The 27938-nt window shown below is 48.1% G+C and overlaps 2 protein-coding genes across 2 annotated transcripts in view; one reads left to right on the top strand and one right to left on the bottom strand.

Annotated features, from left to right (window-relative positions):
• Positions 1 to 10963: 10963 nt before the first annotated feature.
• Positions 10964 to 27938, top strand: part of PDZK1 (PDZ domain containing 1) — a 108882-nt gene continuing 91907 nt past the window's right edge. The window contains exon 1 of the mRNA XM_068270743.1: positions 10964 to 11063. Coding sequence (XP_068126844.1) covers positions 10979 to 11063 — 85 coding nt within the window. The 5' untranslated portion in view covers positions 10964 to 10978. The remainder of the gene's footprint in view (positions 11064 to 27938) is intronic.
• Positions 17257 to 27938, bottom strand: part of LOC137547496 (uncharacterized) — a 56882-nt gene continuing 46200 nt past the window's right edge. Inside the window, exons 4-6 of the mRNA XM_068271091.1 lie at positions 22935 to 23038; positions 18875 to 18948; positions 17257 to 17344 (exon numbers count right to left, since the gene is read on the bottom strand). Coding sequence (XP_068127192.1) covers positions 17257 to 17344; positions 18875 to 18948; positions 22935 to 23038 — 266 coding nt within the window. The remainder of the gene's footprint in view (positions 17345 to 18874; positions 18949 to 22934; positions 23039 to 27938) is intronic.

Raw genomic sequence — 27938 nt, 5'->3', positions numbered from 1 at the left:
GATGGTCACCTGCAGAGGGGGGGGCTCTGGGTGGCCAGACATCTATTTTTTCAAGAAATGTGCTGAAAGAAGCTCCGCCCCTAGGCTGTGAGAAGCTCCACCTACCAGGTAATATGGTGCTTCCCACTGACAGACTTCTCCACCCCCCCAGCTGTGAGAAGCTCCGCCCACAAACCACTGAAATGCTGGGTATACACATGCAATTTCCTGCCCGATCAAAACGAGATCGGACAGGAAGTTGCATCATGTGTACATGTCCAAAGTGCACCCGATCAATAAAGCAATCAATTTTCCAATTATAAGTGCACAAAATCGATCCTTTTATCGATCGGGAGCCAATTGGACAAGTTGGAAATAATCACTTGATTTCGGTCAATCAGGTGGGAAATTGCATCGTGTGTACCCAACATAAGCTTTGCCCAGCACCCGCCGGAAGCATCTCCTCACTAGTGACAACAAAAACGAAAAGAAGGAATTTCTCTGATGTTATCAAAAATAATTTGATACGGCAAAATGAGGAAGCCTTTAACATGTTTAGTACAATGTGGGGCTGCTGGGCTATCAGCTATGAACGCACCCTAGTGAACAGGCATACTTATTGTTCGGATAGATATTTAAATGCAATGATTATATTTGTTTACTTCTTTTCATAATTCCCTCTGATGTAACGCTTCCTGCATGAAGCTAGTTGGCTTTTGTGTATAAAATGACTTTGCTTACCTCTTCAATAAAACGTTGAAACAAAAAAATATAAAATGTGACTCTATGATCTTTGTGTTAAATAATTAAAAAACAATATTACTTTAAAATATTCCTTCCTTGCGGCATCCTAGCTGCGATCAGCGGCAGACCTCTAGCATCAGTGACTCCTTCCATAGAGCTCTGCTATAGCTTTTTGACAGTTATATGCAAAGGTCCTTCCTGATACAATTTGGTATATTTGTTTATATAACTTTCTCTCTGGCTACTATACATGCTGTAATTACCATCATTGCTGTATTGAGATCCTTATGTGACTATATGATTGTTATTTAAATAATAAAAAGAGTTGTTTAAATAATAAAAATAAATAATAAGACAGAGGCTCCCAGCATCCTGTACTGATACCCAGCTGAGTATTGTGAGGTCATCAGGTAATCCCAGCATCCTGTACTGATACCCAGCTGAGTATTGTGAGGTCCTCAGGTAATCCCAGCATCCTGTACTGATACCCAGCTGAGTATTGTGAGGTCATCAGGTAATCCCAGCATCCTGTACTGATACCCAGCTGAGTATTGTGAGGTCATCAGGTAATACCAGCGTCCTGTATTTATACTCAGGTGAGTATAAATCAGGTAATCCCAGAATCCTGTACTGATACCCAGCTGAGTATTGTGAGGTCATCAGGTAATCCCAGCATCCTGTATTTATACCCAGGTGAGTATTGTGACGTCATCAGATAGTAATACCAGCATCCTCTATGTATACCCAGCTGAGTATTGTGAGGTCATCAGGTAATCCCAGCACCCTGTATTTATACCCAGGTGAGTATTGTGACGTCATCAGATAGTAATAACAGCATCCTCTATGTATACCCAGCTGAGTATTGTGAGGTCATCAGGTAATCCCAGCATCCTGTATTTATACCCAGCTGAGTATTGTGAGGTCATCAGGTAATCCCAGCATCCTGTATTTATACCCAGGTGAGTATTGTGAGGTCATCAGGTAATCCCAGCATCCTGTATTTATACCCAGGTGAGTATTGTGACGTCATCAGGTGGGGGAAAAAACAGCATTGTTTGCATTTCGTTGATAGTCTATTCTGAACTAAGGATGTGATCATATTTGTTTACCTCTTTTCATAATTCACACTGATGTATTGGTTCCTGCGTGAGGCTCACTGGCTTTTCTTATATAATGACTTTGATTATCTTTTCAATAAAACTTTGACACACACACATATATATATATATATATATATATATATATATATATATATATATATATATATATATAGTGATTTTTTTTTATAGCCATTTGACAGTTATATATAACAGTCATTTACGATATCATTTGGTATAGCTGGTTACATACCTACTCTCTGGCTACTATATATGCCGCTTTAATTACCATAATTGCTGTATTGAAATCCTTATATGTGACTCTCTATGATTGTTGTTTAAATAATATAAAAAAAAAACCAATAATTACCAAAACATTCCTTCCTTCTTCAGTGTGCGGCATCAGAGCTGCGATCAGCGACAGAGGTCTCGCGCGAGTGCCTCACTCCTACAGCGGAGCTTCCTTATAAAGCCACAGAGAGGACCACGTTGAGAACAGACACATCCTCCGCGCGCCAGACTTGTGCTTCTTGTCCGGCCTCCTTGCGGGTTTTCAGGCGATCGGCGACCCGCAAACCCGGGACCCTTGCCGCCTCTCCATCTCCATACCTCCCCCTGAAGACCCGAACAGGAAACCCTGAGGAATGCCGCCACTTTCTTGTGGAAATCCCCCGATCCATGGGCGCCCCCTGGCGGTCACAGAGCTAGCGGCGGGGAGGCGGCTGTTCGGGGGCAGATTGCGGGGGTGAGAGGGAGGCAGAGAGGGCAGATCGCTGCTGGGAGTGGAGTAGTGGTCTCTAGCAGACACGTGTAATGCTGGTCGATGCCTCCAGGGGGCAGTGATGGGATGCTATGAGGAGTGTGATGTCACTGGAGTAGCACAGAGCCTGTCACGTGACCCCGAGCTGCAGGGAGATGGAGATGTCGGACTAGGCACTGCTCCTCGCCGCGAGAAGCCCCGCCCCTCATCCGCGGTAAGCTCCGCCCACTAACTACGACAAACTCCTCCCACCACATACGCGAGTAACACTTCAGGTAGAATTTGGTTCAGGTAGGTAATATGGTGTAGAGATGGGAAGTTCGGATCTTTTCAATGATCCGGATGATTCGAATCGGATCATTGAAGAGATCCGGATCTTTGATCCGAATCTCGGATCATTTTACTACAGGAAGCATTCGGGGGTGAAATGAACAGCAGGACAGGTCTGTGGGCAGGAGAAGGGGAGGGAGTGGACACACAGAGAAGGGGAGAAGATGGACAGAGGGCAGGGAGTGGACAGAGAAGGGAGGAGGGATGAGCAGAGAGCAGAAATGTTTGCTTGCACACAATACCCACATGCTGCAGTCATATGCTTTACATATATTTCACCTATATGTTCATCTGCACACTTTGAAAGAAAAGGTCGCACAGTGAAAGAAAGCATTCCCAGAAGATAAGTGCAGCTATTTAGAGCGAGTGCAGGAGAATCATATTGCGCTGCAATCACACTGTCTGCAAAGTTACTGAGCTGTGCTGAGCCAAAAGCTTCCAATGTGATCACTGTGCAGCACTAGGAACAGACAGCCTATAATGAGCAGCACATTTCAGCCAGTATGTCTGCTCTACACATATCTGGCAGTGGCACCCATGTCCCCTCTCTCCCATCTACCTGTCTCCCTGCAAGGCTGCCTCCCTTCTAACAGAGCGATCCATCTCTGCTCTGCTTCCAGGACCCCGCTGCCCGCTGAGAGGGGGCGTGTCGCTCCTGGCCCCGCCCCTTTTGCGATCCGAATCGTTCATTTTGATGATTCGGATGATCGACTCATAAAATAGATTCGGATCAAAGATCCGAATCGTTCATGATCCGGACAACACTAATATGGTGCCTCCCCTGACAGGCTTCTTCCCCCAGTACCCACACTGACCTCAACTCTTACTGGCACCAACACTGACCGCTCCTCACATATCCTCACCACACCCACGCCGACCCCCTCCCCCTGTACTTACACTGACCTCAACTATCCCTGGCACCTACACTGACATCTCCTCACATATCCCCACCATACCCACACTGACCTCCCCCCTCCCTAGTACACACACTGACCTCAACTATCCCTGGCACCTACACTGACCACTGACCTCTCTTCACATATCACCCTACACCCACACTGACCCCCCCCCCCCTCCCTAGTACCCACACTGAATGCAACTCTCCCTGGCCCCTACACTGACATCTCCTAACATATCCTCACCACACCCACACTGACCTCCCCCCTCCCTAGTACCCACACTGACCTCAACTATCCCTGGCACCTACACTGACATCTCCTAACATATCCTCACCACACCCACACTGACCTCCCCCCTCCCTAGTACCCACACTGACCTCAACTCTCCCTGGCACCTACACTGGCATCTCCTCACATATTCCCACCACACCCACACTGACCTCCCCCCTCCCTAGTACCCACACTGACCTCAACTCTCCCTGGCACCTACACTGACATCTCCTAACATATCCTCACCACACCCACACTGACCTCCCCCCTCCCTAGTACCCACACTGACCTCAACTCTCCCTGGCACCTACACTGGCATCTCCTCACATATTCCCACCACACCCACACTGACCTCCCCCCTCCCTAGTACCCACACTGACCTCAACTCTCCCTGGCACCCACACTGACCTCTCCTCACATATCCCCCTACACCCACACTGACCCCCCCCCCCCCCTCTCTAGTACCCACACTGAACGCAACTCTCCCTGGCACCTGCACTGACATCTCCTCACATATCCTCACCACACCCACACTAACCTCCCCCTCACTAGTACCCGCACTGACCTCAACTCTCTCTGGCACCCACACTGACCACTGACCTCTCCTCACATATCCCCCTACACCCACACTGACCTCCCCCCCCCCCCAGCACCCACACTGACCTCTCCTCACATATCTCCCTCACACCCACAGTGACCTCCCCCCAGCACCCACACTGACCTCACCCTCCCCAGCACCCACGCTGACCTCTCCCCCTCCAGCACAGATCTTTCCCCCCAGTACCCAAACTAACGCACCCACACTGACCTCTCTTCACATATCCCCCCACACCGACCTCCCTTCTCCCCAGTACCCACACTGACCTCAACTCTTACTGGCACCAACACTGACCGCTCCTCACATATCCCCACCACACCCACGCCGACCCCCCTCCCCCTGTACTTACACTGACCTCAACTATCCCTGGCACCTACACTGACATCTCCTTACATATCCCCACCATACCCACACTGACCTCCCCCCTCCCTAGTACCCACACTGACCTCAACTATCCCTGGCACCTACACTGACATCTCCTCACATATCCCCACCACACCCACACTAACCTCCCCCTCCCTAGTACCCACACTGACCTCAACTCTCCCTGGCACCAACACTGACCACTCCTCACATATCCCCACCACACCCACGCCGACCCCCCTCCCCCTGTACTTACACTGACCTCAACCATCCCTGGCACCTACACTGACATCTCCTCACATTTCCCCACCATACCCACACTAACCTTCCCCCTCCCTAGTACCCACACTGAACTCAACTATCCCTGGCACCTACACTGACATCTCCTCACATTTCTCCACCATACCAACACTGACCTCCCCCCTCCCTAGAACCTACACTGACCTCAACTCTCCCTGGCACCAACACTGACCACTGACCTCTCTTCACATATCACCCTAAACCCACACTGACCCCCCCCCCCCCTCCCTAGTACCCACACTGAATGCAACTCTCCCTGGCACCTACACTGACATCTCCTAACATATCCTCACCACACCCACACTGACCTCCCCCCTCCCTAGTACCCACACTGACCTGAACTATCCCTGGCACCTACACTGACATCTCCTAACATATCCTCACCACACCCACACTGACCTCCCCCCTCCCTAGTACCCACACTGACCTCAACTCTCCCTGGCACCTACACTGGCATCTCCTCACATATTCCCACCACACCCACACTGACCTCCCCCCTCCCTAGTACCCACACTGACCTCAACTCTCCCTGGCACCTACACTGACATCTCCTAACATATCCTCACCACACCCACACTGACCTCCCCCCTCCCTAGTACCCACACTGACCTCAACTCTCCCTGGCACCTACACTGGCATCTCCTCACATATTCCCACCACACCCACACTGACCTCCCCCCTCCCTAGTACCCACACTGACCTCAACTCTCCCTGGCACCCACACTGACCTCTCCTCACATATCCCCCTACACCCACACTGACCCCCCCCCCCCTAGTACCCACACTGACCTCAACTCTCCCTGGCACCCACACTGACCTCTCCTCACATATCCCCCTACACCCACACTGACCCCCCCCCCCCCCCTCTCTAGTACCCACACTGAACGCAACTCTCCCTGGCACCTGCACTGACATCTCCTCACATATCCTCACCACACCCACACTAACCTCCCCCTCACTAGTACCCGCACTGACCTCAACTCTCTCTGGCACCCACACTGACCACTGACCTCTCCTCACATATCCCCCTACACCCACACTGACCTCCCCCCCCCCCCCAGCACCCACACTGACCTCTCCTCACATATCTCCCTCACACCCACAGTGACCTCCCCCCAGCACCCACACTGACCTCTCCCTCCCCAGCACCCACGCTGACCTCTCCCCCTCCAGCACAGATCTTTCCCCCCAGTACCCAAACTAACGCACCCACACTGACCTCTCTTCACATATCCCCCCACACCGACCTCCCTTCTCCCCAGTACCCACACTGACCTCAACTCTTACTGGCACCAACACTGACCGCTCCTCACATATCCCCACCACACCCACGCCGACCCCCCTCCCCCTGTACTTACACTGACCTCAACTATCCCTGGCACCTACACTGACATCTCCTCACATATTCCCACCACACCCACACTGACCTCCCCCCTCCCTAGTACCCACACTGACCTCAACTATCCCTGGCACCTACACTGACATCTCCTCACATTTCCCCACCATACCCACACTAACCTTCCCCCTCCCTAGTACCCACACTGAACTCAACTATCCCTGGCACCTACACTGACATCTCCTCACATTTCCCCACCATACCAACACTGACCTCCCCCCTCCCTAGAACCTACACTGAACTCAACTCTCCCTGGCACCTACACTGACATCTCCTCACATATCCCCACCACACCCACACTAACCTCCCCCCTCCCTAGTACCCACACTGACCTCAACTCTCCCTGGCACCAACACTGACCACTGACCTCTCTTCACATATCACCCTAAACCCACACTGACCCCCCCCCCCTCCCTAGTACCCACACTGAATGCAACTCTCCCTGGCACCTACACTGACATCTCCTAACATATCCTCACCACACCCACACTGACCTCCCCCCTACCTAGAACCCACACTGACCTCAACTCTCCCTGGCACCTACACTGGCATCTCCTCACATATTCCCACCACACCCACACTGACCTCCCCCCTCCCTAGTACCCACACTGACCTCAACTCTCCCTGGCACCTACACTGGCATCTCCTCACATATCCCCACCACACCCACACTAACCTCCCCCTCCCTAGTACCCACACTGACCTCAACTCTCTCTGGCACCCACACTGACCACTGACCTCTCCACACATATCCCCCTACACCCACACTGACCCCCCCTCTCTAGTACCCACACTGAACGCAACTCTCCCTGGCACCTGCACTGACATCTCCTCACATATCCTCACCACACCCACACTAACCTCCCCCTCCCTAGTACCCACACTGACCTCAACTCTCTTTGGCACCCACACTGACCACTGACCTCTCCTCACATATCCCCCTACACCCACACTGACCTCCCCCCCCCCCCAGCACCCACACTGACCTCTCCTCACATATCTCCCTCACACCCACAAGCTCCAGCAATGCAAAGCCCCCGGCCCCAGCAAAGCAAAGCCCCTGGGCCTCAGTACAGCAAAGCAAAGCCCCCAGCCCAGCAAAGCAAAACCCCAGGGCCCTAGCCCAGCAAAAAAAAAACCCAGACTAGCAAAGCAAAGCCCCGGGGCCCTAGCCCAGCAAAGCAAAGCCCCCAGCAAAGCAAAGCATCCGAGCCCCAGCCCAGCAAAGCGTCCAAAAATGCCCTCACCACAGTGAAGCCCGCAGCAAATTGCCCAACCCAGCAAATCACCCAGCAAAGCCAGGCCGGCACAGCATCACCACCAGTCAGGCAGCTCAGCATCACCACCAGAGTACAGCACACAGGACAGCCAGCCAAAAACAAGACAGACAGAAGCCAGGTGAGGGGCTTATTTATGTGAAATACTGCTTATCGAATATATTTAAGTTACCCCACTGCTATGTTCATGTACATTTGGCCCCACCCATGACCACGCCCACTCTCCGTGATATGACCACGCCCATTTTTGTTTTTTGGGGCGCTACGCACTTTTCCTCTTGGCGCCCAGGGGTGCCCCGCATCTCCCAGGAACCTAGAAATGCCCCTGTATTGTACCAATGTATGAGCACCTTAAGGCAAACTTGTGAGGATCCCGCGGCCCCCCCACAGGTAGTATAATTGCCCCCCAGTATAGGTAACCTGGAGGGGGTAGCAGCCAGGAAGAGAGAGCGTGCACAGTGGTGGGGTGTGGGGTCAGACCCTTCCCTCCCTCACCTGGGGCTCCCCCGTCCGTAGGAAGTAGATGATTCTGCTCCCCCTGCTGCCTGGCTGAAGGTAATTACTGAGCAAATAGCTGGAGGGGGAGCCCCAGGTGAAGGAGAGGGGGTCCGACCCCCCTCCCCACCGTTGTGCCAGCTGCTCCCACTTTTTGGCTGCTACCCCCTCCAGCTTGGAGCTCCCCCACCCAACCACGGCCAGACGGTCTCCGCCCCTCCCCCCACTTCCGCCTCCTGAGGAACCTGCCTCACCCCGCCTCATGGGCGACCCGGGGCTGGGTACTATAACATATCCTTTGACTTTTTTTGTCCCATACTTACAATGCTCCTATTGTTTGGCATGGTTCTCTATTGCCTCCTCAAACAAGAGTGCTTAAAGAGGACCTGTAGTGAAAATAACATAATGAGCAAGATTGCTTATTGTTTACAAGATGAATTTATAGATTATTTAGTCAGTGTTTGCCCATTGTAAAAGCTTTCCTCTCCCTGATTTACATTCTGAAATGTATCACTGGTTCTGCCAGGTGATCTGTACAGAATGTTTCTTTACTGAAAGTTCTATGCACAGAGGGAGATATTGCTTGCTTGGCAGTTGGAAACAACCGTTATTTCCCACAGTGCAACGAGGTTTAAAGACAGCAAACTGTCAGGACCATGGTCATAACATCACTCTGTGGGAGGGGTTTCTCCACAATATCAGCCATACAGACTCCCCTTTTGCCAGTCTGTTAGGTGGTAGTCCACAAAGCAGTACATTACAGTAGTCCAGATGAGATATTATAGGAGCATGTATTAACATTTTAGTTGTGTCCTGAGTGAGAAAACGTCGGATGGGAGATATGTTTTTGAATTGGAGATGACAGGAGCTGGTTATGTAGTGAATGGGAGGAATAAAGGAGAGAGAGGAGTCAAATATTACCCCTAAGCACTGTGCTTAGGGAACTGAAGTTATAGGGGTGTTATTAACATTTATTGTTATATTAGGTAGAGAGGTGGACCGACGGTGGGAAAAAAGTTTTAACGTGTAGAGATGAAATTAAAAAGAAAAGTCTTATACACATACCTGGTGTCAGGAACCGGCCCCGCGGCACGCCTGCAGATACGGTTCCCGACTGCGGGTCTGACCAGATCGAGAGGGGAAGCAGCCTTATTTTAGCTAACACAAGGCTGTAACCTCTCAAGACACTTCTCACTGCCACCACTAGCTGCTGCTAGACACTTCAACAATTCCTACTCTGCTGTCGAGTGGCCTGCACGCAGTCCGGCGCTTTCGTATTTGGGTCAACTTTTGCACTTTAGGCCAAATACGGGAACGCCACACACACAATACAATCACACAGTAGCAAGGCACAATTAGGCACTGAACTTGTAATGCAAATTACACTGCAGTCTCCTTCTAGGCTATGAGCCGTTAGTACATCAGAAGTCAGGCTTATTAAATAAATATTTAATATTCCAAAAAGTGGAACAGTGCAGACAAGAATATATACAAAGGGATTTACAAAAACAAAGTAAAAATCACAAAGATACAGAAGACAGTTTGCATAAAAATAAAACGTGAATAAACGTTACCAGCGTGAAGGTTTGATCGTTGTTTGCGAGAGAACGCCGTTCTGGTTGGACCAGGGCAGTTCTAGAGTCTTTGCTATCTCCAGGGAACTACAACTCTAAATCTTCCTAGCTGGGGTTTTATAGCCAGATTTGTGGCCCGGAGGTACAAGTCCAAATATACTTTAACTGCCTCAGAAGGTTTGCACAGAACGCTTGTCATATCCTTTCTGGCTGAGATATGCAAACTTCAAAGTTTTTTCCTGTCCCACTTTTCAACTTTGCAGACTTCAAACAACTCAAACACTTCCAGCCCAATATTCAGATCACAGGTAAAATTGTATTTTAACACACACATCAAAAGACTTCTGAGTAAGGCTTCCTGACTGGCCTAGAATTCTTTAACATTCCAGCAGGCTGTCATATGTAAATTCCTGGCTTCTGTGCTGGTGTGATCTGCATCAAAGCACACTGCAGCCAGTCCAGGTGTGAATTCTGGACAATGGCTGGCTAATAGTCTAATTACTTGTTTCCTTGTTAGACTTCCCTAGTCCCTACTACAAGTTACAGGTGACAAAAGCAAAATACACATATGAGACAGTATTTCACAGCAGACCAAAGGTAAGGACATGGCTGGCTATTGGCCTAATTAGCCATCTCCTTGCCAGGGGCTAGCAGTAGCAAACCAATTTAGCATTTCCTGCTCCTACTATTCACAAGAGTTCACCTTTAGATGTAAATGTACTATTTCCAGGCGACAACTACAGTATGGCATATCCTCACACATGTGAGGTAGACAAACAAGATGGAGGCTACCTTAGATGCTAATCAAAAACGGTACCCATGTTCTGCATATTACTGTACATATCATCATCATCATCACCACATATATCATTACACCTAGGGCTTCCTCCAGACCCATGCGCACGAATCACTCCCACGCCACCATCATCCGCTGCCTGCAGCTCCGGTATCAGGTCCCATTAGTTCTGCCAGTCACCCTAGGTATGTATAAATCTTTTTTTTTTTTTTTGCTCTCTGGTTTCCTTTAAAGGGACTCCGAGCTCAAAATAAAAATGAAATTGCTACTCACCTTGGGCTTTCTGCAGCCCAGTGTAGGTCGAGAGGTCCCACGATGACATCCTGGCTCGCGTCATCACGGCGGCCGACCTTACGGCACATGCGCAGTTTAATGGCGCATGCGCTGTACTGTCACGCCGGCCGCCGTGATGACGCAAGGCGGCCGGCGTGGTGACGACAGCCATGACGAATGAGGAAGAAGGAGCCCGACACTCGGTCCCAGTGTCACCGGGAGCCGCCGGGTAGCCATTTCTCAGCGGGGCCTAGGAGAAGAGCCAGGATGCCGTCGTGGGACCTCCCGACCTACACTGGGCTTCAGAAAGCCCAAGGTGAGTAGCAATTTCATTTTTATTTTGTGCTCGGAGTCCCTTTAAAGCAGGAGGATTAGTCATACTATGTAAGGGGAAAAAACACATATACAGTATAAGTAGATAAATACTTGATCTACTTACATAACACGTGTATTGTACTGTCCATGTTTTGAATTGATTTCAGTGAATTTTATATAGTAAATAAAGAGATTCTGTTCCTGGTGGGAACCATGTCTTTTGCCCACAGTTTTAGGCTAAATACTGATGTCATTTCCTCCCTTAACTTTTTTCTTTTCTTCTCCAATCGCTGAGTCACCTCAGCCTTGCTTGTAAACACAAGTGAGCAGAGGATCATGTTTCGGCTAGGCAGCTAGGCAGGGAAATAAAGGGAAGAGGAGGAATGTATTATAGATAAAAAGAACACCCGTCCATCCCCACCCCACCCCCCCCCCCCCCCCGCTTGCAACTGAATGGCAATGGCAATTAAAGGTCCAGTGCTCCTATGGTATGTGACAACTCCAAACCATAACAGCAGAAAAAGTTTTGAAAGTTTTGAATGCAGAATTAGCATCTTTATCACTTAATACACTCAGACCAGTTGCTGTTGAAATTAGATTTTTTTGGTGACAATCCCGCTTTAAGAAGCGAGAGGTCATGAAAGAGTTAAATGTTTAGGTGTATTGTACCTGTAAGTTTTAATTTCATTCAAATTATTTAATCAAAAAGTGAATTATTTAAAATAATAAACACATTTTAAACAGAGAAAATATATGATATTATTTCATAGATGCCAAAAGCAATTGCCAAAGCAGTCACGAAGAGGAGGAATGGCTTTATATATCGCCCCCTGCTGCTCAGTCATGTTAATGAGCAGTTAGAAAGCTCGCGATGAGAAAAATACATTTTTGTATCCAAACATCTGACATATTTTAAACCCCGTCTGTGTAGCATAATGTTGTTAGTGGGCTCCAGAAGCATTCTTTTGCATTTTTTTTTCTGGTTGGACTTGATGGACGAATGTCTTTCTTCAACCAAACTATGTAACTATACTATAGTCACTTTTCTTCTGTCCCTTCCTGTCGATTTTCAACAGTAGGCAAAACTACAAGTTCCACAATGTGTTGCAGGAGTCTGACAGCCACAGTCATGATTCATAAAGGCAAATGCATTGTGTGACTTGTAGTTCCTTAAAGTGAACCTTAAGCCAGAAAAAAAAATGAGTTTTACTTACCTGGGGCTTCTACCAGCGCCCTGCAGCAGTCCTGTGCCCTCGCAGCCACTCACTAATCCTCTGGTCCCCCGCTGCCAGCTAGTTTCGTTTTTGCCGAAAGGCCCGTCAGGACTGGCCATGCGTATCTTTTTCCGCATTCCCGACTGTAATTAGCGCTATTGCGGGCCGCAACGCGTACAAAAATACTATGCGTGCGTAATGCGGCAACGCGTATTTTTGTACGCGTTGCGGCCCGCAATAGCGCTAATTACAGTCGGGAATGCGGAAAAAGATACGTGTGGCCAGTCCTGACGGGCCTGTCGGCAAAAACAAAACCAGCTGGCAGCGGGGGACCAAAGGATGAGTGAGTGGCTGCGAGGGCACAGGACTGCTGCAGGGGGCTGGTAGAAGCCCCAGGTGAGTAAAACTCATTTTTTTTTCCTGGCTTAAGTGTCCCTTTAACAGCTGAAGAGCCAAGTTTGCAGATCACTGCCATAAGCAACTGCCTTTGTGGAAGATCCGTCTCTGGTAGGGAGAGCAGCAGCAGGCAGATGCACTATATAAAAGGCCTACATGGTGCAACCTTCACAGCTTGCTGCATGGCTGGTTGCAGTGGCACAAAGTGTAACTTCAGTCACAGGAATGGGCAGTGCTGTGGGGCTGCTTTCCAAATGGCCAGGCTGAAAATCATTACCTAATTGCTATTAGAAATAGCTTTCATTAAATCGTACGATTGCATTTCAGAAACCAATCTACCCGTATCCTTCTCCTGCTATCTGATCCCGATCCCTGTATGAGTAGGACATAGTCTGGGGAGAACCCCTATAGCTTGATCTCTTATTCGTACCGTAGCAGCGCTCACAGTACTCAAATACAGTGAGTCGCACTAATAGCGCACATTGCTGGCGCTTGTAACCAATACTGCTGTGGAGGTACAAAATAAATGTGGGTGGCCACGTGTCAATTATTGCACAACTCAATTATGAGGAGACACACTGGTAACCAACAATACATTAGAATTCAACCATACAACCAGGGTGTCTTCATGTGCATAATAAAGTTTTATTTGCGGCAGTGTGACTGTATGAGTGTGGAGGCATCGTGGTGTGCACCAGTGGAGGGCCCACAGTTGTCCAATTGTGGTTGGGTGCCTAATCGATTTACATAGGTTCTGGCCAGGCAATCGATAATGGTGAATGCCCACACAATGACAGTGGGATTGTGCACTTTAGCAGCTATTGTAGCAGCCATTGTTTTTTTAGGATGATTTTAATGGGGTGATGAGCTCCACTATGTACTGTAATATTGTATGCCACAAATAAAACTTTATTATGCACATGAAGACACCCTGGTTGTATGGTAGAATTCTAATGTAATACTGCTGTGCAGTGATGCTCGCAATCAGCTAATTACGACTACGCAAATTTTCGCATACATTCCGCATGTCCCTCGTCGCAGCTCCGCTCCCAGCTATCGGCCCGGGGTCCCCGCGGGTGCAGAAGCAGACCTCTCGAGGTCGTCCTCTGCTTCGCCTGCACGAGCGTCGATGTCAATCACTCGCACGTAGACTGGAGTGTTCTGCGCAGGTGCAGTAGAGGACAACCTCATGAGGGCGGCCTCTGCACCGGCAGGGACCTCGGGCCGGCGGCGGCAAGGGGCTAGAGGAAGCCCTGAGTAAGTAGAGCTTGACTAGCTTAAATTGGCTGATGTTCTTTTAACTGTTTCCTTACTCTGATAACACTACTCTGACAATGAAAATGTCATTGGCATTTGGGGCTTGGGGCCCCATGTAAAACTCACACTGGGGCCCCAAGTTCCTCAGCTACGCCACTGTAATCAATATGTGTCCCTTTGAATTGATTTACCTTAATTCTGTTACTTTTCAAACCTTTTCACCTCATCTGGTAATCATGACTGATATATACTGTATATCCAAGGAAATATAGCAGTAAAGTTTTACCTAGAAATCTAGGATCTGAAGTCAGGTCTGATCATTGCTGTCTGCATATAACTTCCTGTTCCTGTCTGCGCCCTTTAAGCAGGTGTGGCCTACTATTTCAAGTGTTAACTTGATTTTCCTGCAGTGTAGCAAATATCCAACCAGATCCCAATAGTCCAATGTAAGAAACTCTGTAACCAGAAGGGATTTTGATATTAAATTGGTAGCGGCGTGGCTTAGCACTACTAGTTTCAGATCTTATCTTGAAAAATGTATGCAAACCATTTGCCAGTGAACAGTTATGGGCAGCCTGGCTCTGTACTACTTCTGGGTCGCTGGGTCCCTCAGTAGTAGAATAAACAAATACTATACCCTATTAGAAAAGTATTAAAACTTAACTTTTATTACATTAGCATAAAAAAGGGTTCAAGAATTGCTGACCATATTTTTAATGTGAATAAATGGACTGGAGGTAGAGTTAAAGGTCAAAAGACCATCCTCCTAGTTCACAATAGGTATTTACTAAAACCCCTACACCAAACTCAACATGTTTCGTTTCCTCAATTGGAAACTTCGTCAGGAGAAGTATGTGCCCTAGTGATAGAGTAACAAAGTGCTCAACATAATAAATACACAGTAGGAATCACATAGTAAATGGCTAGCAAAGAACAGAGTACGGCCACACCAGCAGCCTGCTAGGCAATGAGTGTCCAAACACTCCTTTTATACTGTTATCCAGCCCTCATGGGATGCTGGGTAGGGTGGGATCAATTGTGACCCTCCCCCAAGTATCAAGATCAAATCCCATTGGGCCCTGCCACTGCCCACAGGGGCGTAGCAATAGGGGGTGCAGAGGTAGCGACCGCATCGGGGCCCTTGGGCCAGAGGGGCCCCAAAGGCCCCTCCCTTAACTACAGAATTAGCTCTCTATTGGTCCTATGCTCATAATGACTTCTGTAGATACTTTGAATAGTGGTAATCATTAACAACCTGTTCCCCATCCCCTTCTTGCACCTCTGACACTGTAGTTGCCATTGGCAGATTTTGGTGCGCCGTATAAATTGTTATGTATAGAGTGCTTGAGGGGCCCCATTGTAAAACTTGCATCGGGGCCCACAGCTCCTTAGCTACGCCACTGACTGCCCATTATGTCAATGGACCAATAGTGAAGAAGGGCTATACTTTGCCATGTATCTGCAAAGACTATCGCCCTGTCGCCGAGACCACTTAAAAATACATAGCTCGGGTACTTCATACAGTCGATAGTCACCTCCTAAAAGTCGCACTGTCTCTGCTGTATATAAAGCAGAAAAAACCTTGCCTCCGTATTTTCCCTGATCTGATTGGCGGATGGACGGCTATGGGGGGCGGGGGTAGGCGCCGTGTAAACGGATTGATGGATGGGTCAATGGGCCAATAGAAACCCTTGCCACACCTCCACCCAGATGCGACCTGTCATTCGGCAAGCCGTAAAAGGAATACATTAGATGACGTATACGCGCATGGACTCAGCACGACCAAGTGCGTGATTGCCATGGTAACGTGTACGCTCTCCGTGCAGTGCAGTGAATAAATTAAGCAACAGTATGCCATTGGCCAGCGCGCTATTGCATCACAGTTGCCTCGGAGACGGCCTATTACCAGATGTAAACAGATCTATACGACCTCGTACCTATATCAATATAAGCACCACTATGCGCATTTTTAAAATCGCATCCGCATAACAGCTACCACCCTATTCAGAGGGAGAAGGGGGAAAAATATATATACAAGAGACAGAATTGACGTAAAACATATCCGGTCACAAACAGAGGCCACTATTAAAACCGCACATTGTGCAATTGAGATAAATAAATTCATACATAGGAGAACCGATAAATCTATACCTATCCTGAAGTCACAATCATCCGATACAGACAAGATGGCTGGATAGGGGACAAAAGATACATTATACAGCATTAGGGAAGGAACAAAAAGAACCATGTAGTATAAACAAGGAGGTGCAAGATAACCATAGTAGGATCACTCTGAGTTATATAAAGGGGGCAAAAGTAAAGCCCTCATTTAGACCAAAGGGGTTTAGAGTCCCAAGTCTATATATCCATTTTGCCTCCTGTTGTCTTAATTTTTGATCAAGGTTCCCCCCTCTGGGGCCCATTCTCCACTTCTGTATTACCCAGAAGCGGAGGCATGTTGGATCACTTTTATGTTTATCTTGCCAGTGTCTTGAAACTGATGTATTGCGTCTATGGGAGATGTCTCCTAGATGTTCCAAGATTCTTTCTTTTACCGGCCTTGTAGTTTCACCGATATATAAAAGTAAACAGGGGCACTGTAAAGCATAGATAACACCTTCTGTATTGCAATTAAAAAATTCCAGTAGATCAAAATTCCTACCATCCTTTGGGGCTAGTACACAGGCGCTAGCCCAGCAGTGTGCGTCCTTGAACGCCAGGAACGCTCTGCGCATGAGCATGGCGTCATGTCATGACATCGCGCAGAGTGTGCCCGGCCACAGGCGCATGATCAAGGACGAGTACAGCTGGGCCATACACATAATAGACTGTTGTTGCTAAATACACATTCCAACACCTTTTGTGTTAGACAGATTACCATTAAAAAAAAGATAATACCGTACACACTTTACTGTAATACAATTTATTTAAGCAGTACATTCAGGCAGAGAGTTACAACCTCTACCATGGTCATTCTTGCTGTCTCCTCCAACATCTTCTTCACTTTTCTCCTAAGGAAAAAACGGAAACAAATAGTAGGTCGACTGTAGGTGTTTAAGCTGGTGCTCACTGCTGCCCAGGACAGCAGTTACAGTAATGTGTGGGCATCACTTTCCATCACTGGAAAACATTAAACCGTCTTCTGCCCGACTGACCCACCTCTCTGTCTCCCACCAACACCCCATGTATCCTACACCTGTAAAGTGCTCCCCTCCCCCACCACAATCTTCCCTTCACATCACTGACTCCTCATTCCTACCCCTCTCTCATCTCTCAATCTCCTCTCTTCCACTGTTGTCTCTTTATCTCTTTCCTTCCTTCCTCACTATCACATCTTTGTCTTTCTATCCCTTTCACCTGTCTTTATGCCCCTCCTGGAAGGACTGCAGTACACACGATTGCAGTACACATGAGAATTCTGTGGACATGAATAGCTTAATGTGAAAAGCTTGAGAGGACCAATGTCATTTCCGGATCAGTGAAAAATGGCGCCTAGCGCCAGTGATAAAAACAGCGCCTCATAGACTTTTATTAAAAAACGATATTTATCGTTTTTAAGGTTAAATAATGGCGCTGATTGTCATCTTTGTTTGCCATTGTAAAAAAATTTTTTTATTCAATAAGATTGTTTTTCCCGAATAGCCCTAACTAAACCGCCGCATTCCCGACGCTCTAATCTAACTAATTGCCCCCAAACTCCCCGGGGGCAATCCGGGCTTCATTTCCCAGTGAGGCAGGGCTATGAGCAGCACCCCTGCCTCACGTGTGTCTATCAGCGGCGGATCTCCGCCTTTCCTGAGGCCCCTCTCAGCGAAGGAAGACTGAGAGGGGCGAGGAGAGGCGGAGATCCGCCGCTGATAGACACACGTGAGGCAGGGGTGCTGCTCATAGCCCTGCCTCACTGGGAAATGAAGCCCGGATTGCCCCCGGGGAGTTTGGGGGCAATTAGTTAGATTAGAGCGTCGGGAATGCGGCGGTTTAGTTAGGGCTATTCGGTATAACAATGTTATTGAATAAAAAAAAAAAATTACAATGGCAAACGAAGATGAACATTGCCAATTGTAAATATGATAAATATCGTTTAAAAAAATATAGTTTAAAAAATGGCGCCATTATTCGGTCGGCGCCATTTTTAACTGTACCCGTCATTTAATGTCTTTGGGTATCGTAAATTATACGTTTTTGAACAGTGACCAGATTTTTCCAGGCTCAACTTAGGATGAGGACAGGCGGGAGGAAATAGTGGGGTTGGGCCAATGTCAGGTGGCGGGCACAGGATATTATATCCTACTAGCCGACCCGCGGCGTACCATACGCCGCATAAGAGGGTAGAGGGCAGGAAGGGGGTATTGGGCACAGCGGCAGGGAGGGGGGTTGGACCCCCCCTCAACTGGGTCCCCCATGTGTGCTCTACCTCCAGCCTAAGCTCAGCAGGAACCCCCCCCCCCCTCACCTGGGTCCCCCATGTGCACTCCCCCTCCTGCTTAAGCACAGTAGCAGCCGCCACTATTAGTAAGAGGCAGCGGGCGGGGATGACTCACCTCTTCCGTGTTCCATCGTGCGTTCCACTGTCGTCACTTCCTGCAATGCCGCACACTGTATTGGTGTAATTTGCCTTTTTAAAACAGAAGGAAATCTGCAATAATTCAGCTTTAAGTGAACATTTGTGGTTACTCACAATGCACTGCTACTAAATATGCAAATTACCCCTTTTCCCCCTTGGTAAGCCAAGCAAACATCCAGAGCCGCTGGTGTATAGCAAGCATAAAGCTTTAAATTTTACACAGTCATATTAACCAGCTGAGCGGTCTGGACGAGCTCAGCTCGTCCAACACCGCCAGCGGCTGCCGCTCAGGCCCTGCTGGGCCGATTTTGATGAAATAAAAAGCAGCACACGCAGCCGGCACTTTGCCAGCCGCGTGTGCTGCCTGATCGCCGCCGCTCTGCGGCGATTCGCCGCGAGCAGCGGCGAAAGAGGGCCCCCCTAGCCGCCTGAGCCCTGCGCAGCCGGAACAAAAAGTTCCGGCCAGCGCTAAGGGCTGGATCGGAGGCGGCTGACGTCAGGACGTCGGCTGACGTCGATGACGTCACTCCGCTCGTCGCTATGGCGACGATATAAGCAAAACAAGGAAGGCCGCTCATTGCGGCCTTCCTTGTTTATTCTGGGCGCCGGAGGCGATCGGAAGATCGCCTCCGGAGCGCCCTCTAGTGGGCTTTCATGCAGCCAACTTTCAGTTGGCTGCATGAAATAGTTTTTTTTTAATTTAAAAAAAACCCTCCCGCAGCCACCCTGGCGATTTAATCAGAACGCCAGGGTGGTTAAACCCACATGTAGACAGCCTGTTTCAGACTTTTGGTCCTCATCAGTACATGGCAGGGATTGATACAGCTGTATGAGATAGGGCTTGGACCAGTACAACAGAGTAACCAAGCAGCTCAGGGTGACCCAAACCACTCGGAATGTATAGGGGGATAAAAGGGACCAAAAAGACCTCCTACTAAAAAAAGCAAAGCTTGATGTAATTTGCCTTCCTAAAACAGAAGGAAATGTGCAATAATTCAGCTATAAGTGAACATTTGTGGTTACCCACAATGCACTGCTACTAAATATGCAAATAATTCCTTTTCACCCTTGATAAGTCAAGCAAGCCTAAAGCTTTAAGTTTTACACAGTCATATCAAACCCACATGTGACAGCCTGTTTCAGACTTTTGGTCCTCATCAGTACATTGCTTAGTAAGCCAAGCAAGCATCCAGAGCCACTGGTGTATAGCAAGCATATAGCTTTAAATTTTACACAGTCATATCAAATCCACATGTAGACACCCTGTTTCAGACTTTTGGTCCTCATCAGTACATGGCAGGGATTGATACAGCTGTATGAGATAGGGCTTGGACCAGTACAACAGAGTAACCAAGCAGCTCAGGGTGACCCAAACTACTAAGAATGTATAGGATAATAAAAGAGACCAAAAAGCCCTCCTACTAAAAAAAGCAAAGCTTGGTGTAATTGTCCTTCTTAAAACAGAAGCAAATCTGCAATAATTCAGCTATAAGTGAACATTTGTGGTTACCCACAATGCACTGCTACTGAATATGCAAATTATCCCTCTTTGCCCTTGGTTTAATATGACACTACTTCTTGCTTGGACCAGCCCTGGGGGCAGGGCGCTACTTCTTCTTCTTGTTTGAAGGTTGAGGCACTTACTCTATTATATAATTACTATTCCCAGTCCAGGCCGCCATGGATAGTGGGGGAATGATATAATTCGGCTTCCAGCGATTGCTGGAGGTCGAATTATTGTGTTTTTTAAGCAACTTCGGCTCCGTCTTCTGACGGCGCCGACGTTACTCACTGAGCGCCGCTATAGACTGATTCCCATTACAGTCTATGGCGGCACTCGCTGCGCCCAAATCTAGCAGTGCTGAAAAGCACTGCTCCACGACCGCTTTGCAGTATTGGTTTTTTGACCCTGCATAGTTTGACATGCGAAAGCAAATGCATATTTGCATGAGCATTGCCTCATGAATAGTCAATTAGGCCAGATTTGCAAAGCCAGACTTGCTAGGGTTAAGCCTCCTTTCCACAGACTCTTGATAGGCAGTGAAATGCCTCTCAAACTCTCTCAACTGCTCACTGCTGCCTAGTAACTGCTTGTTGCTGCCTGATAACTTCTTACCTGTGCCTGGTAACTGCTTGCTGAGCACACAGCTCAACAGTCTGTGGAAAGGAGGCCTCAAACTTGGTCTTTGAGCACGCATACATTTTCTCATGCAAAGTACTTCTTCTTCTTGCTGGATGGTTGAGGCCCTTATTCAATTATGTATAGCCAATTAGGCCAGATTTGCAAACCCAGACTTGCTAGGGTTAGGCCTCCTTTCCACGGACTGTTAATAGGCAGTGAAATGCCTCTCAAACTCTCTCAACTGCTCACTGCTGCCTAGTAACTGCTCACTGCTGCCTGGTAACTGCTCACTGCTGCCTGGTAACTGCTTGTTGCTGCCTGATAACTGCTTGTTGCTGCCTGATAACTGCTTGTTGCTGCCTGATAACTGCTTGTTGCTGCCTGATAACTTCTTACCTGTGCCTGGTAACTGCTTGCTGAGCACACAGCTCAACAGTCTGTGGAAAGGAGGCCTCAAACTTGGTCTTTGAGCACGCATACATTTTCTCATGCAAAGTACTTCTTCTTGCTGGACGGTTGAGGCACTTACTGAATTATATATATAGATACCACCACAGATTAACATTGAAAAATATACAGTATATAGGACAGGGAAAGATCTGCAGCTGATACATATTTTTACAGAGCAGCTATAGGTGCTGCAGTTAGCCAGGAAAGTGTCCCCCCCCCTCCCTCCCTTCGGATTCCCCAGTGGCTCCCCCACCTCCGGATCCCCCAGTGGCTCCCCCCCCCCTCCTGATCTCCCTGCGGCGCTGTGAGAAGAAAACGGGGTGCTTTACTCACCGAGGCTCTCTCCAGCGATGATCGCTGATTCTCATCGGTGTACAGCTCCAGGATACTGTTAACAGTACTGGGGATGCCTGGGGCTGTACAACAGAGGGGAATCTACGATCACCACTGGAGAGAGCCTCTTCTCATAGCGCTACTGGGGGATCAGGAGGTGGCAGGGATCTGCTGGGGGATTGGAAAGCAGGTATGGGAAGAGAGAGAGGCAGGGGAACGGAAGGAGGGGGGATCGGAGGGGGCAGGAGGATCTGGAAGGAGAAAGGAAGGGATGGAGACATGTCACCACACTGCTCTGCCTCATGTGGGCTTCTCTGGGACTGACGGAAACATGTTGGCACACTGTGGGTAGCTCAGATCACTACCCACAGTGTGCTGACAGGCATCCATCAGTCCCAGAGAAGCTCACAGAAGCAGAAAAAACAGAGCCAGCGGCGCAGAGCAGCTAGAAATCTTCATGGCTGCATGGACGAGCCTGACTCATCCATACTGCTTTCAGCATCTTTTTGCTGGACGAGCCAGGCTCGTTCATGCCTCTAGGGAGGTTAAGTGTGCCTGAGGCAAACCACTGGTAAGAAAACACATACTTAGCGAAGAAGAGCATTGAGGCTCCCCATACAATCTTCCAGACCTCCATTGTCTCCTGCGGTCTCCCTGAAGACAAGGGACTTGATTCACAAAGCAGTGATAACTGTTATCACGCTGTGAAAAGTGCTTTGTGCATAATTTCGCGTGAAGATGGTTATCATGCGCAAACATTCGCTTTCGCGCAATAACGTGCTAACACGCACGCAAAGCACTTTTTCCACAGCCGTGATAACAGGGCTTGAAGACTGAATATCGGCCCTGCGTTCCTCTTCAGGAACTAGCACAGCTGTACAGTGCCTGCATGATTATGGCTCCAACCGTGCAGTAACAGTGAGTCGGCTCTGGGTGGCACCCGTGCTACTGCGCGAGCGTGCCTGTGCTCACGAGAGTACATGAAGAGGAGCGTGGCCTGGATCTCCCAGAGGGCCCCAGTGAGCAGCGGCAGCAGCAAGAGAAGCCCTTTTACCTATGTCTAATAATGGTTCTACCCTAGGTGTAATGTAAACAGAGAGTATGCAAATGATTGTTTTGCTGGGATACATACCCGAGTTTTGATTCTCATGTACAAAAACATTCCACTGACCAGCACCACAAAGGCGATCAGTATGGCCAGACTTCCAAAGGGGCTTCGTTTTCTTTCTTTCTCAACTGTAGGAAGAGAAAAATAAACTCTCACATTTACACCTAAACTGAAAGTCATGTGCAGTGCTGGCTTTATAAAGCTGAAGGTATCTGCCTTTGGGGATGGCCAATAAGATGCAAATAATTCTGAGTTGGTGCTTGATGATGCAAATTTTGATCGGTATTTGATTACTCAATTGTCAAGCTGCGTACATTTGCATATACAATTTGCATAATCCTGCATCAACTTGGAACTATTTGCATCTCACTGACCATGCCTATCTGCCTACAATTACTGCCATCACAATATCCCCACCCCCACCCCCCAAAAAAGAGGCCTAATACAAAGAAAAAGTCAGCCTGAGTGTAGTGTTAAATATACCTCCTGGGGGGCTTTGCGAAGTTGCCCCCCTCCCCACCCTACAATCAGCACAAATAAAAATTCAAGCGTGTTTGGTTAGTGCTACATTTGTGCCAATTTGTGCCGCAAAAATAAAGATTTGTCCTGCTTTTGTTTTGAAGTTAATAGCGATAAAAAAAAATTCCAGACGATGACATCACCCAGTCCCCCTACAACAGCACATGGCCATGAAAGTGGTATGGTTGGTTAGCGCTGGGTTTGTGCCCGTTTGTGCTGCAAAAATCACTGTTCTACCTGTTATCGTTCGAGATATTGAAGATTTTTATGAAGGTCAAATGTTCACAATAAACCAGAAACATCTCAATAATGTTGTGAATGCATGCTGTGTGAATAAAGCTGGGTGAAATTTTGACCTTTATAAAAATTCTTAATATCTCGAAAACTATAACAGATAAAATGGTGATTTTTTTTTTTTGCAGCACAAACGGGCACAAACCCAGTGATAACCAACCATACCACTTTTGTGTCCGTGCGCTGTTGTAGGGGAGTTAGGTGAACATCTGACCATTATAAAACCTTTAATATTTAGAAACCGATGACAGGTAGAACAGTGATTTTTGCAGCACAAACGGGCACAAACCCAGCGCTAACCAACCATACCACTTTTGTGTCCGTGCGCTGTTGTAAGGGGGCTGGTTGATGTCATCGTCTGGAAAAAAAAATAATTGCTATTAACTTCAAAACAAAAGCAGCACAAATCTTTATTTTTACGGCACACATGGGCACAAACGTAGCACTAACTAAACATGCTAGAATTTTTATTTGTGCTGATTGTAGGGGTGCCAGCTACACACAGCGCTCCTGGCTTGGTGTTAGATACATCAAATACTCACAAAAGAAGGTTACCGCATATTAGGCATCTACTGTGGTAGCCCATAACAAAAATGAACAGGCAAGATAAGTTTGGCCACTCTCCCAGAAGATTAAATATCAGTGCAATAAACTGAAAACCACCTATTGGCCTCTAACGTTTCTAGAGTTATCACCATGGTGATGAGGCATGTAGTATTCGGGAAACATTTTACCTCAGGAAACCTAAAGTTAACTCTTCTGTCTTTAAGTTAACTCTTCAATCCTTAAAATAACTCCAGAATTCTAAAGTTAAAGACAGGCTGTTTGTTGTTGTTTGTTGTTGTTTGTCTTTAAATTTAAAGGACTTCCGAGGCCAAAACTAAGAAAATTACACTGTACCTTTTTCTTAGCCGAATCCACGGAGGACGCCCTGCGCGTCCTCCGCTCCGTTCTGCCGTCAGTGTCGGCCTATTCGTTCCCCCAGGGCAAGCCCCGACCCCACCGAACGGGTCGCATCGATGCCACCCCTAAGATAGCCGCCGCCTTGATCCGCGGCTGCGCAGTATGCTTTGCCGCAATTGCGACTGCGCAGCCTTTAGCCCGCCTCCCGCCGCACGTTTCAGGAGGATGCCGGGACCCATACGCAGCAAGAGGCGGGCTAAAGGCTACGCAGTCGCAATCGCGGCAAAGCGTACTGCGCAGCCGCGGATCAAGGCGGCGGCCATCTTAGGGGTGGCATCGATGCGACCCGTTCGGTGGGGTCGGGGCTTGCCCTGGGGGAACGAATAGGCCGACACTGACGGCAGAACGGAGCGGAGGACGCGCAGGGCGTCCTCCGTGGATCTGGCTAAGAAAAAGGTACAGTGTAATTTTCTTAGTTTTGGCCTCGGAAGTCCTTTAAGTTAACTATTCAATCCTTAAAATAACTCCAGAATTCTAGACAAGCTGTTAATTAACTGCGTGTGAAAATAACTACAGAGGAGGTAACTTAACAACACAGGAAGTACGGTAATTTAAGGAATGAAGAGATAACATAACTCTCTCACTGCGTGGAGGCAAGTTTTCTCTTGCCTTATTATCTCCAGCAGGATCATAGGGAATTGAGGCCATTGTCTAAGTACCTTATGAGCAAAATAACATTTTAAAGTGCTCAGTGTATAAAGTGATTAAAAACAAGAGAAAATATAATGGAATAATTCCTGGAAAAATCGCATAGGCCTCAATTCACTAAGATCATGCTGGAGATAATAGGGCAAGAGAAAACTTACCACCACATAGTAAGGGCTGGTGCACACCAAAACCCGCTAGCAGATCCGCAAAACGCTAGCAGATTTTTAAACGCTTTTTTTTATTTTTATGAGGCGTTTTGCTAGCGTTTTGCGGATTGCTGCTGCGGTTTTCAGTATAGTAGATTTCATATATTGTTACAGTAAAGCTGTTACTGAACAGCTTCTGTAACAAAAACGCCTGCAAAACCGCTCTGAAGTGCCGTTTTTCAGAGCGGTTTGCGTTTTTCCTATACTTAACATTGAGGCAGAAACGCATCCGCAATCCAAAAAATGCCTCACCCAGGCATTTTTCGTTTCTGCAAAACGCCTGCCGCTCTGGTGTGCACCACCCCATTGAGATACATTGACCAAGCAGATCCGCAGCCGCAAGCGGATCTGAAAACGCCCAAAAAGCCGCTCGGTGTGCACCAGCCCTAAGAGAGTTATCTTATCTCTTCATTCCTTATGTAGTTAAGTTACCTCCTCTGTAGTGATTTTAACATGCAGTTAATTAACAGCCTGTCTTTAACTTTAGAATTCTGGAGTTATTTTAAGGATTGAAGAGTTAACTTAAAGACAGAAGAGTTAACTTTAGGTTGCCTGAGGTAAAATGTTTCCTGAATACTACATGCCTCATCACCATGGCGATAACTATAGAAACGTTATTAAAGACAGGAGATAAGCTTAGTGAATTGAGGCCATAGTATATTTTGCTCTGGGCTATAGAAAAACAAAACTGTTTCTTAGGTGTATCCTCACTTTATCAGATGTAGCATTATTATCTATATATATAATTCAGTAAGTGCCTCAACCGTCCAGCAAGAAGAAGAAGTACTTTGCATGAGAAAATGTATGCGTGCTCAAAGACCAAGTTTGAGGCCTCCTTTCCATGGACTGTTGAGCTGTGTGCTCAGCAAGCAGTTACCAGGCACAGGTAAGAAGTTATCAGGCAGCAACAAGCAGTTACTAGGCAGCAGTGAGCAGTTACCAGGCAGCAGTGAGCAGTTACTAGGCAGCAGTGAGCAGTTGAGAGAGTTTGAGAGACATTTCACTGCCTATTAACAGTCCGTGGAAAGGAGGCCTAACCCTAGCAAGTCTGGGTTTGCAAATCTGGCCTAATTGGCTATTCATAATTGAATAAAGGCCTCAACCTTCCAGCAAGAAGAAGTACTTTGCATGAGAAAATGTATGCGTGCTGAAAGACCAAGTTTGAGGCCTCCTTTCCACGGACTGTTGAGCTGTGTGCTCAGCAAGCAGTTACCAGGCACAGGTAAGAAGTTATCAGGCAGCAACAAGCAGTTATCAGGCAGCAACAAGCAGTTACTAGGCAGCAGTGAGCAGTTACCAGGCAGCAGTGAGCAGTTACTAGGCAGCAGTGAGCAGTTGAGAGAGTTTGAGAGGCATTTCACTGCCTATTAACAGTCCGTGGAAAGGAGGCCTAACCCTAGCAAGTCTAGGTTTGCAAATCTGGCCTAATTGGCTATTCATAATTGAATAAGGGCCTCAACCTTCCAGCAAGAAGAAGAAGTACTTTGCATGAGAAAATGTATGCGTGCTCAAAGACCAAGTTTGATGCCTCCTTTCCACGGACTGTTGAGCTGTGTGCTCAGCAAGCAGTTACCAGGCACAAGTAAGAAGTTATCAGGCAGCAACAAGCAGTTACTAGGCAGCAGTGAGCAGTTGAGAGAGTTTGAGAGGCATTTCACTGCCTATCAACAGTCTGTGGAAAGGAGGCTTAAAGGGAACCAGAGAGGATGCAATATACATACCTGGGGCTTCCTCCAGCCCCATACGCACGGATCGCTCCCACGTCGCACTCCTCCGCTGCCTGCATCAGCCGCCACCGGGTCCCGTCATTGCCGCGAGTCGGCAAGTCGGCCGGCGGACGCGGCCAATTCTCCGCATCACAGGGTGCTCTCCCCATACAGATACGCATGTGGCTGTTAACTGCGCAGCCGCATGCGTACATGTATGGAGGGAGTCCCTGTGATGCGGACAATTGGCCGCGTCCGCCGGAAGTGACGGGTCCGGTACCGGCGGATCCAGGAAGGCGGCGTGGGAGCGATTCAGGCTTATGGGGCTGGAAGAAGCCCCCGGTATGTATAAAATCTGTTTCTTTTTTCACCCCCCGTTCCTCTCTGGTTCCCTTTAACCCTAGCAAGTCTGGCTTTGCAAATCTGGCCTAATTGACTATTCATGAGGCAATGCTCATTCAAATATGCATTTGCTTTCGCATGTCAAACTATGCAGGGTCAAAAAACCAATACTGCAAAGCGGTCATGGAGCAGTGCTTTTCAGCACTGCTAGATTTGGGCGCAGCGAGTGCCGCCATAGACTGTAATGGGAATCAGTCTATAGCGGCGCTCAGTGAGTAATGTCGGCGCCGTCAGAAGACGGAGCCGAAGTTGCTTAAAAAACACAATAATTCGACCTCCAGCAATCGCTG

Source organism: Hyperolius riggenbachi, chromosome 2, assembly GCF_040937935.1.
Source record: "Hyperolius riggenbachi isolate aHypRig1 chromosome 2, aHypRig1.pri, whole genome shotgun sequence".
In the NCBI taxonomy this organism is placed as follows: Eukaryota; Metazoa; Chordata; class Amphibia; order Anura; family Hyperoliidae; genus Hyperolius; species Hyperolius riggenbachi.
This window is presented reverse-complemented; position numbering and strand designations above follow the sequence as displayed.